The sequence below is a fragment of the Austrofundulus limnaeus genome, unplaced genomic scaffold (genome assembly GCF_001266775.1).
Source record: "Austrofundulus limnaeus strain Quisiro unplaced genomic scaffold, Austrofundulus_limnaeus-1.0 Scaffold19, whole genome shotgun sequence".
Classification (NCBI taxonomy): domain Eukaryota; kingdom Metazoa; phylum Chordata; class Actinopteri; order Cyprinodontiformes; family Rivulidae; genus Austrofundulus; species Austrofundulus limnaeus.
The window spans coordinates 517,992-528,410 of NW_013952421.1; the positions used below are offsets into that span (position 1 = coordinate 517,992).

The window sequence follows — 10,419 nt, forward strand, 5'->3', positions numbered from 1 at the left end:
ATAGATAGATAGATAGATAGATAGATAGATAGATAGATAGATAGATAGATAGATAGATAGATAGATAGATAGATAGATAGATAGATAGATCACATTGCACTGCTAAACTGAGCAACAGCGCCCCCTAATGGAGGAAGCTCTTACTGAACGCTGCTGGGAAAATATACACTAAATGTCCCCTCTCGGATACCGTACAATTTACGGAAGTGATCAAATTAATAAGTGGCGGTTATTGATAATATTCCTTTTCCATTTCAGGAGTTTAAACATGGATGATGAATGGGAGGAAGAGGTATTGATCACCACAACCGTGCGCGTTTATTGTAGTAGAATAGCCTAATAGCTAATAGTTAGCAAAACAAAACACTCAGTGGCAGACTGACTGAGTAATGTGTAATGACTAGGTTTACTTCACCTTTTCAAAACACTTTTTAGCCAAGTAATACAGCATTGGCACTACACTATTCTCTTTAGATATTTTTTATAAGATCCTTATAGTTTTACTGTATTGTGCGTAGTAAAGTTGAATAAAAATGTTAAGTCCATGTCGTGTTTGTTCTCTGTGTTGTCTTCAGGAGCAGCTTGTTCTGGTGGAGCTATCAGGAATACTCAACAGTGACTTTCTGTCGAAATGTCGAGGCCCATGCAAAATACTGGTGCGTTTTAAGCGATTTAGCATCAAAACTGATGTAAACAAGCTCCTTGCAGTTGAATGCATTGATGTGTTTTTTTATGTGATAGGATGTAGACAGCGAGAAGCCCATGATGCAGGTTGGACAGCATGTATTTGAAGGAGATTACGAAGGTAAGATAAAAACTAACATTAAATGTATATGTCAAACAATTTATTTAACTAAACTAACATGTTATTATTTTGTTACTTGTATATGCTTTGTAACTTAAAGATTTTTATTAGTAATCCAACATAACTTGTCATTACTGTCCTGATGCATCTCAGTAATCCAGGTAGAAAAAATCAAAAAGAAAAATAATAATAATTAGGTCCTCTGGATGGGTTCTTTAGTGAAACGTTTCGTCTCTCCTCCAAGAGACTTCTTCAGTCTGAGTTTCAGGTGAACTCAGCCTTATAAGCATTGCCTCCACATGGACAAACAGGTTGGTCACATGCAAAAGAGGGCCATCACCTAACAATAGGCTTGATTAGCTCTATTGTTCATAGAGGGTCATGTGCCCCATCACCAGACTTATTGGTTTGGATGCTTCAGCTGTGGTTCTTTGGTGTTTGTATGTGTATGTAGTGAGTGCAAGCAGGGCTCAACGTCCCCTTGTTTTTGTCTCTCTTTCCCTCTGTGTGTTGGTTATCGTTATGGCCCTGATTCACACATTTTGCTCACAGGGGGCTGAGTCATACTTGCAATAACAGCAGGACTGTACATCTACAGACTAATAGTACAGACCTTTGATAGAGTATGAAAATCAAAGTCCTTTTATAAACGAATATTAAAAATAATGTAAAATAACCCTATATACTGGTGCTTTTGCTTCAGATGCCTTGGGAACTTGTGTGGTTTTTGAAGAGGTACCAAGAAAAGGTGAGGTTCTGCTGCACATTTTTTTTATTGTATCATTTATACTGAAGTGTTTGTGAGTTTTTGTTTGTTTTTGCTTGTGTGCTTCATTTTTTTAATGTTTCTGCAGGAAAAACAAACAGCGGTGTAGACCTCAAATACCTGTGTCACACAATGAAGAAATTGACGATGAAACGAATCTTTCTCACAGAAAAGAAAGATGGTGAAACAGCGACAGGTCAGACAAAACAACATTTATTCCCACGTTGTCTAAAATTATATTTCTTTTTTTACCTGCAGCTTCCACTTTTTTGTAACTTAAAGATTTTTTATCAATTAATTGATCCAATCTGTCTTGTCATCTTAATCGTAATGAATAATTTTGGCAAAACACTTTTTAAAACTTAAATATGAGTATTTGTTTTCTTGCAGCAGGGAGTGATAATGAACAGAAGGACACAACTCATCTGTCTAATCAAGAGGAAAATGAGAATACACAAGGAGTGATGGAAGACAGTATGGACAATAAAGATATGGAGAACTCAGCTGCTGAGATATGAGGACTTTACAGATATATGAAGATACAATATCTGCCTTTGTAGAACTCTCAAGGTCTGGTATTTATAAATATATGTAGTTCAACAGCAATAAGGAAGTCGTGTTTTTTTAGTAGTTTTTTTTTTTTAATGCTATTGGTTCTGCCGTTAGTTTTTTGTATCGTTTGCATGTTGATAACATCAAACCTATTACATTGCAGAATTAAAACTGCAACTTCTCTTATAGGACTCTGTTGTTTAACATAAAACTCAAGTTTTAGAAAAAGGGAAGTATAGAATGCAAGTCACTTCTTTCTTCGTAATTTTCTTCCGAGAGACTAGAGTTGTGCATAATTTTTTAAACTGTCTTCAACAGATTACATGCAGTTCTTCAAGCTTTCTACAGTTTTTTTTCTATTTAATTTAATATTTAGTGTCCCACACACACATACATACATACACACATTTTAAATTTTTTTTAATCTCCTGACATTGAAAACTTTTGTCAAAAACAACTTTAGAAAGTGACACACACAAAAAACTCTGAATTACTTTAATTTTTCTGGAAATGTTTTATTATAACAAAGAGAATTATGCATAACTTCTTTATTTTTTCATAATGTAAATAACTATTGCTGGAATCCTTATTGTTGTTCCTTATTAATTTTATTTTTGATGTGCATTGTTTGTTTTTTAATAGATTTTCTGTTTTGTTTTAATGGTAGATCTAAAAATATCTAATTTTTATGTAAATCCGTTATATTTTATGTATAAAATTTGTTATTTTTAAGACTTTTGTCTTTATTTATTTATTTCAACGAGCTTTTAAAACATTTTTTCTTAGTTAAGAGTTATGAATGAACTAAACGATGTTACCTTTGAGGACGTGGCGGTTCTTGGCCAATCAAATCGTCGCTCGTCCTTAAGTGGACCAATCAGGTGGCGACATCACACTCCGCTTCTCGGAGCCTGATTGGTCAGTTGTCGTTTTTTTCACCTCGTTGCACAGGAAGTAGAAGGGTGTGTTTCCGAGGGGAGGGTCTAAAAAAAAAAAAAAGCATCAACGACGAACTTCCCTGAAGACACCGGCGAGTTTTCTTGACAAATCGGGACGAAAACTCCTACAAGTGAAAACCAGCTCTGATCTGCTTGAAAGGTATTTTATGTTGTATTTTATTGGTGCATGACTGTTTGAATTTACTTGATAATTTTAGGACGGAAGATAGAAGTAGCGGTGTTGAGTTAGCCAGTGGTCAGGATTGAATAACGGGTCACAAATAGCGAAGTTGTGTATCTGTATTCAAAACACATACGACTTTAATTAAAATGACTGTATATTATTTAGTACTACTTTCGCATTGAAGGTGTCAAGGTAGTGGTGAAGACTTTGAGAGACAATAACGAGTATTTTAAAGAAATCTTTTTAAAATATGAGTATTTGTAACATTTCAGCTGCTTATATTTATAATTAGGATTTTCTACGCGTTCCTTAAAGTGTGTTTCATTTGTCACAAATCATAGCGTAATATTAACTCCAGTAACAGGTGTAAAATGTTTCAAAGTAGTTTTTGAAATATTTTATGTTCATTCAAATTGGGTGCAATATATTTTTTTTATTAATTAATGCAACCTAAAATAGTTTGACGGCAAAACAGAGTTTGGAGAGGGATTTCTTTCTGACTCATCAACATTGTCTCTGTGCTTTTTTTATTAATCCCCATCAGTATGTGGCTTATGTCAACACTTTTCATTGATATAATTATCACTAAGTGTTTTGACAGTAGAGGAACAAATGAAGTGTGTGTGTTATTAAAATTATAAATAAAAACCTTTGTGCGTGTGTACGTACTTTGGTTTAAATAGGATATGTATGTACAAAGTGTAAAACACAACAGAAAATCTATAAAACTCTGTTTAACTTAAAAATTTGTCTGTTAAATACATCAGTTGAATCAATTGAATTTATACCCGCAAGTAATTTGGTAATGTTGCTTTGTGTTTTAATTAAATTTTTATTTTCCATGATTTTCTTCTTTTTTTATCTTCCCACAAAGCTTGTGCCACTTACCCTAGTGTTTCCAAAAGCCTTTAAATCCATAAATTTTATATCTATTCAAGCTATTTTGCTCAAGTTTCCCTTTTGGTATCCAACATGAATCAGGTATTACGTTAATCAGCCTTACGTTTTATTGTGTTTTTTTGGATTGTGTCGTGCAGCTAATATTTGTGTTACAAAAAATGAAAAGTATTGCATCAGCTTAGCTTAGCTGAGGCTTTTGCATGCAGTGTGACTCGTTCACCTCTTCACTGTCTTCTTCTGTCTTTGTGTTAATAAAACTGTTAGGTTTACGATGCTCTCTTAAAGTTCTTTACGAGAGAGGATGTTGAACGATTGTTTTATTTATTTTTGTTTTATCTTCTGTTTCAGGAATTGTTTCTACAAACACAGGATGGAGCTGAGGCCACTTGTCATGTGCTTTGCCCTGTGCGTGGTTTACGCCACCAGCAAACCCACAGAGAAGAAAGATCGCGTTCACCACGACGAACGTCTCAGCAACCTCGAGCACGATGATGCAGATAACTTTGATTACGACCACGAGGCCTTTCTGGGACAAGAGGATTCCAAGACGTTTGACCAGCTCACACCAGAGGAGAGCAAAGAGAGGCTCGGGTAGGAACGCTTCATCTTCACGTTTACGGGATGTTGTTCATTTTAAAACTGATACCTGTTGAATCCATTTTAAAGCAGCTGAAGTGTTGAATGTGTTTTTGTGCGTGCAGAATGCTGGTTGAACGTATAGATGAAGATAAAGACGGCTTCGTGACCGTTGAGGAGATGAAGCGGTGGATTAAACACTCGCAGAAGAGGTGGATCTACGACGACGTGGATCGACAGTGGAAGAGTCACGACCTTAACGGAGACGGGGTGGTGTCCTGGGAAGAGTACAAGAATGCCACATATGGATACGTTCTCGGTAGGTCTGCGGACGCTTTTTCTCTTCCGCGTTTGGTGTTCCTCCATTGCCCCGATTGCACGTTGCGTAGATGACGCAGCGAAACTTGGACGTGGACTGAAAAGAATGTGATTTTCAACCAACAGATGACTCCGACCCGGATGATGGTTTCAACTACAGACAGATGATGGCTCGTGATGAGAGGAGATTCAAAATGGCCGACCAAGACCATGACATGAAAGCCAACAAGGAGGAGTTTACAGCTTTCCTGCACCCTGAGGAATATGACCACATGAAAGACATTGTAGTGTTGGTAAGTGTCCCATTCAGACAGGGATAACTTGACCTATGTTTTTGTTTTTCAAAGCTCAGCCAGTCTTACTTTTTTTGCAGGAAACTATGGAAGATATTGACAAGAATGGAGACGGTTTGATTGACCTGGATGAATACATAGGTGAGTTCTTACAGCATCATCAAATGTTCATGATCACGATCACCTCTCACTGTTATCTTCTCGTGCTCCAGGTGACATGTACAACCAGGACGGAGACGCCACAGAACCTGAGTGGGTGAAGACGGAGAGGGAACAGTTCACCGAATTCAGAGATAAAAACAAAGACGGGAAGATGGATAAGGAGGAGACCAGAGACTGGATCCTGCCCATGGACTACGACCATGCTGAGGCTGAGGCCAAACACCTGGTCTATGAGTCCGATACAGACAAGGTGCTTATAAAGTTTCATTTATTTTTACATTCATCAAGACATTTATTAAGTTCTTCTCTCATTGGCGTCTAAATTCCCTTGCATGTGGATTTACAAACATCTTACTTTCAGGCCTTACAATTACCTACAGTTACTTTTATACTTTTGATTGAGGGAAATAAAAGGTTGTTCCTCTTCCTCTGTCAGGATGGCCGTCTAACCAAGGAAGAAATCGTGGATAAATACGACCTGTTCGTTGGCAGCCAGGCAACCGACTTCGGGGAGGCTCTAACTCGGCACGACGAGTTCTAACTCCTGGCTGCCTCCACAGACTGTGCGTTCATCCAGCGGGCACTATGTTAAAACAGGATGAGCCCACCTAATGTCAACGCCACGGACAATAATTTATTTGATTTTTCTGAATGTGTCCCATCCTGCACACACTAACACTCTAACTATGCTTGGCCGGTGTGTTTAGTTGCACCCTCCACTGGTTTTACGTCTCCAGCCTCTGCTCCCACGCTTTATTCTTTTCTATGGTAAACCTGGTTAGGAATAAGCAGTTTTACTGCTTTTTTTATCCTTTATTTTTTGCTTTAAGATTGACGTTACGACACAGTTTTTTTATCTCACTATTAAACCTTTTTTATACAACGGCAAAGTTTAAGCTACAGTCTTTAGTCGAGTTTGATCCATTTCTTACTTTTGATGCACTTGATTATGTCATGAGCTCCAAACTACAGTTTTTTTACACATTTGTCCTTTAGGTTTAAAGTTATAAGTGGGAATGAAATAGTAATGCTGGATTTTTTTAAGAACAAAGTGTAGATGTTAAATTCTCAGACAATAAATGCTAAAGTCTCAGTGCAATAGATCATGAATGGGGCTGTGCTGTATTTACTACTTTGGGTTCAAACTTTGTGTCCTGCATAAGAGGCTGTTTTGTTTTGTGGCAGATGAAGGATTTAAGTAGAATTGAGGATAAAGTTGATTTTAGATTGGATCACTTCTGGTGTCTTAACCAAACACCCAAAGAAAACAGTGTTTACCTCCGACTGATCCGATCTAAGACTAGCTTTTAATGACTGATGGTTTTGTACTCGAAGCTGCTGCTTCTGTTTTTTTTTTTTTTTTTTAATCCCTCAGCAGTGTGTGCATGAGTGTGTTTGTGTGTGTATATATGTTACATATATTGTGATAGCAGATTTTTATGTTTTGAGTTTTATTTGATTCAGCTGAACTAACTCACTTATGTGCCAAGCAAAGAGTTTCGAACATTTTTTTAGTTAGAGATTTAGCAAAAAAAAATTTCTTCTTGTAAGAATTTCTTTCCCACATCTATTTGTTATAATTGTATCATCAGTACCACCATTTATAACCACTGTTTTTAATGGTAGCAGTACGTCTTCAGTAATGGTTTTGTTTTTACGAGCTCACTGCAGCAGCAAGCCTTTTACTTGTGACTTTACTGTAAATAAGTCATTGGTTTGCAAACTGAGCACTCCTAACAAGGTCCTTTTTTGGTTATTGAGAACAAAATCTGAATAAACAAACAAAAAAAGGTCTTTTGTTTTTTATGTTTGTTTCCAAAAAATACTTAAAATGATATCCAGTTTTTATCCCAGTATTTTGTCTGTTGTATTGATGGCATATTACTGCCAACACTGTCTTGCTGTATAAAAAGGATGGTGCAAACCTTTGGTAGACTGCCAAAGCAACACTTGGTTTATGTTGATACATCAAGGAAATTAATTTGTGTAAAGTTTTGATTAAAGGGAAAAAAAAGTACATTCACCTTGAACAACATGAAGCAGCTGTGTCTTGAAGAATGGAGTGGGAATGGAGAGTCCTTATCTATATACAAAAATATGTGACAAACTAAAGAGTCTTGGGCAATTTGCAACTTTGTACTTTAATAACTTTACTCTTAATTTGGCCATAAGATATAAAAACATTCACAAAGTGTACACAATCCTGTCACTTGTAACAGTTCACAAACCTTTCAGCTATCAACCCAACAAATAAAACGACTCAGACTTGTGACCCTGAATATCCCTTGCTGAATAGTATAAACATTGATACTGAAAAAAAAAAAGCACAACTAAAACACAGCCATCCCAGCAATCTGTCATCTTATCCATATATGATTATTGTAAGTCTCTGGTAATATTTCATCTCAAGACTCCCACCTTTTGTCTTTCTCAGCCCAAAATAGAGTTGTAGCCCAAACGTAGAGAACCACTGATCTGGCAAGTTCTTTGAACTTCATGGATTATTTTGTCTCGTGCAGTTTTTATTGTGAAACCTTTAATTCATTTAACAAAGAATGAATGAATTAATGAATTTATTCAATCAGGACAGTGTGCAATTAAAACATAAACATAAAAACATTTGATGCATTGCACCAGATTTAGCCTAAGGCTAATTTACATCTGTAGTCCCTCAGACAGTAAAAACACAACAACATCCAACAGTATATAGAAATAGGAAAAAAAAAAAACACCTGAGGAATCTAAAATAGTACGCTTTGCATTAAATTTTCTCAAGTTCAATCAATCAAAGAAAAGACAACGAAACTTAAGGTGGATTGAAGATGGGATATTTAATAGAGCCATGGTGAGGAGTTCTTGAACGTAACCTTCACCTGGCAGCAATCACGTCTGACATGTAACATCCTTAAAAAGTAATCAGTTATAGAGGAGTTAAACTTATAAAGATGTTTGTTACTGCAGTCAAGTTTTATTTTTATCTAGACTAACTTTAATATGAGGAATAAATGCTACAATACTGCACATAATTTTATGATAATTACAGCTGTTGCTGAGCACTTACATAAGTCCTTATTGTGTTAGCGTTTTACTTCATATGTGCGTTGTGTGTGCATACTGTCCTCGTTCATGCCTCTGCAGAGCCAGGAGTGTTTTGCTCTTGTTCGATGGTGTGTCTTCATCTTCGTCTTACAGACTCCACCGCCTGTCGTCTTCCCACACGCCCTCATTGCCTGCGATATCATAGTGACATCATTTACGAAACGTGATAAAAATGGGGTTACAACGAGCAATAATTCTCAGCAGCTCTTCTTCGTCCGAGTCCAACTCACCCTCGCTGTTCTTGTCTGCATCTTCTTCTCCAGGACACATGTTCTCTTCTCCCACTCTACTGCTACCTTGGTTGGTTCCTGATTCCACCAAAGGCCCACTGTCCTGAGGTGGACTTTCATTGTCCCCTGTCCCGGCTTCAGACTCTGATGGGTCTGAATGGTCCAGACATGTGGAGGGTTGGTTTGCCTCTGCGTTCAGAGTCTCTGCTCTTTGCCTTGGTGTTTCTGGAGGGCTATCAGTGGGAGACGTATCTATATGAACCAAAGTGGCTTTTAAAGGGCCTTGATCTGGGGTGGGAGGAGGAGTACCTGTTGTATCTGGAAGAGGTGAGGGCGGTAACGGTGAATATGGTGGCGTTTTCACGTAAGATTTTAAGACTGGTTCTTCTGTTTCTTCTGAAGCCATTTGACTGCATGCAGTACTAAATGGAGAAAAGGGACTGGGGAGTGACTCGTCAGCATTATCAAAGTTGATTGTTTCCAGATCTGGGTCAGTCAGAGGTGCAACTCCAGTCTTATCGCTGGTTGAAGGACCAAAGCTAGTGTCAGATTGTAGCTCACAAGCATCTGGGGTCATTTCACTCGGTGAACCAGGATTTCCTGTGGGAGGCGCACCATCGTGAGTCAAAGATACAGGGCTCAGTTCCTCCTGTGCTTGGGGAACGATGGGCGAGCTAGAGTAGGTTTTAGTTGGTGTGGAGGTGTTATTGAGGATCACAGGGCTGCACACACTTTCAGCAGGAACCAAATGGGAATCAGAAGCAGCAGCTTCTCTGGGTTGAGTGGGTTCTTGACTGACGGGGATATTTGGGGTGGGGTAAATGTCTGATGTGTCTGGGAAGCTGAAGGAAGGGTTGCAGGTGCCACATTCTTCGTTCTTGTAGGGGATCTCCTCCATCTGTGGCATGGCAGTACGGTGACTCACCTGAGGAGGAACCACGAGGGGAGAATGCTTGGTTATTGTTTAGCAATGGGTTACTGACAGAGAAGACTGTTCAATGCAAAAATTAGCCATCTAAAAATAAGTTAAAAAAATACTAGATCAGGGGCGTCAAATTCATTTTCACAGAGGGCCACATGAGCGTTACGGTGGCCCTCAAAGGGCCAGTTGAATGACTAACAAACAATACCTGAGCTCTATGTTGTTTTTCCTGCATAGAAACAACGTTTCAACACGTCCTCTTATAAACACTGAAAGGTTTATTATAAAAGTTTTACTCATTGAACTGTGATAAGTCTTGAATTCTGAACTCACCTACTTACTGACAGGGAACTCCCATGCATAATCGACATATGTTATGGGAAATGTAGTTTATGGTCAATGCTGCCTTTAAAGCAGCTTATTTTGAGACGTTAATTTAGGACTGTTCAACTAATATGCTCAGGAGGCCACAGTTACTCGAAACCAAATACTCAGGGGCAGGATAAACATTATTATCCTTCACCCTTTAAATGTGTTTATTTTGTTATAATCAATAATAAAATTTAAGTTTACCATTGATATAAAAACTATTTTCATATTTTGGCAGAGCGGAGAAGAAAGGAAAGGAAAGGAATGGAAAGGAAAGGAAAGGAAAGGAAAGGAAAGAAAGGAAA

At 37.8% G+C, this 10,419-nt stretch overlaps 3 protein-coding genes across 7 annotated transcripts in view; 2 read left to right on the forward strand and 1 right to left on the reverse strand.

The window, feature by feature from the left end:
- The window catches only part of gtf3c6 (general transcription factor IIIC, polypeptide 6, alpha), a 9,207-nt gene extending 6,625 nt beyond the window's left edge, over nucleotides 1-2,582 (forward strand). Inside the window, exons 2-7 of one of the 2 annotated variants that reach the window (XM_014003466.1) lie at nucleotides 259-292; nucleotides 576-656; nucleotides 742-805; nucleotides 1,509-1,553; nucleotides 1,660-1,767; nucleotides 1,962-2,582. In XM_014003466.1, the coding sequence (XP_013858920.1) occupies nucleotides 259-292; nucleotides 576-656; nucleotides 742-805; nucleotides 1,509-1,553; nucleotides 1,660-1,767; nucleotides 1,962-2,089 (460 nt within the window). In that variant the 3' untranslated portion in view covers nucleotides 2,090-2,582. Of the gene's footprint in view, nucleotides 1-68; nucleotides 293-575; nucleotides 657-741; nucleotides 806-1,508; nucleotides 1,554-1,659; nucleotides 1,768-1,961 lie in introns of those variants that run through there. The other variant, XM_014003465.1, reaches the window with a different exon arrangement.
- Nucleotides 2,583-3,107: 525 nt separating this feature from the next.
- Nucleotides 3,108-7,513, forward strand: calub (calumenin b). Its single transcript, XM_014003473.1, has 7 exons — nucleotides 3,108-3,221; nucleotides 4,494-4,736; nucleotides 4,847-5,040; nucleotides 5,166-5,332; nucleotides 5,413-5,473; nucleotides 5,545-5,744; nucleotides 5,931-7,513. Exons 2-7 carry the CDS (start codon nucleotides 4,516-4,518, stop codon nucleotides 6,033-6,035), a joined length of 948 nt encoding a protein of 315 aa, XP_013858927.1. The 5' UTR covers nucleotides 3,108-3,221; nucleotides 4,494-4,515; the 3' UTR covers nucleotides 6,036-7,513.
- A 652-nt stretch (nucleotides 7,514-8,165) lies between these two features.
- LOC106514287 (cadherin-related family member 5) overlaps nucleotides 8,166-10,419 on the reverse strand; it is a 7,168-nt gene continuing 4,914 nt past the window's right edge. For 3 of the 4 annotated variants that reach the window (XM_014003472.1, XM_014003471.1, XM_014003468.1), the window contains one exon: nucleotides 8,166-9,748. In XM_014003472.1, coding sequence (XP_013858926.1) covers nucleotides 8,744-9,748 — 1,005 coding nt within the window. In that variant the 3' untranslated portion in view covers nucleotides 8,166-8,743. The remainder of the gene's footprint in view (nucleotides 9,749-10,419) is intronic. The other variant, XM_014003469.1, reaches the window with a different exon arrangement.

Excerpts from the sequence above, each read along its gene's own strand:
- calub (XM_014003473.1), top strand. The coding sequence starts at position 4,516 with ATGGAGCTGAGGCCACTTGTCATGTGCTTTGCCCTGTGCGTGGTTTAC. Across the intron at positions 5,333-5,412 it reads TGAAAGACATTGTAGTGTTG|GAAACTATGGAAGATATTGA; the intron begins GTAAGTGTCCCA and ends CTTTTTTTGCAG. Across the intron at positions 5,745-5,930 it reads ATGAGTCCGATACAGACAAG|GATGGCCGTCTAACCAAGGA; the intron begins GTGCTTATAAAG and ends TTCCTCTGTCAG.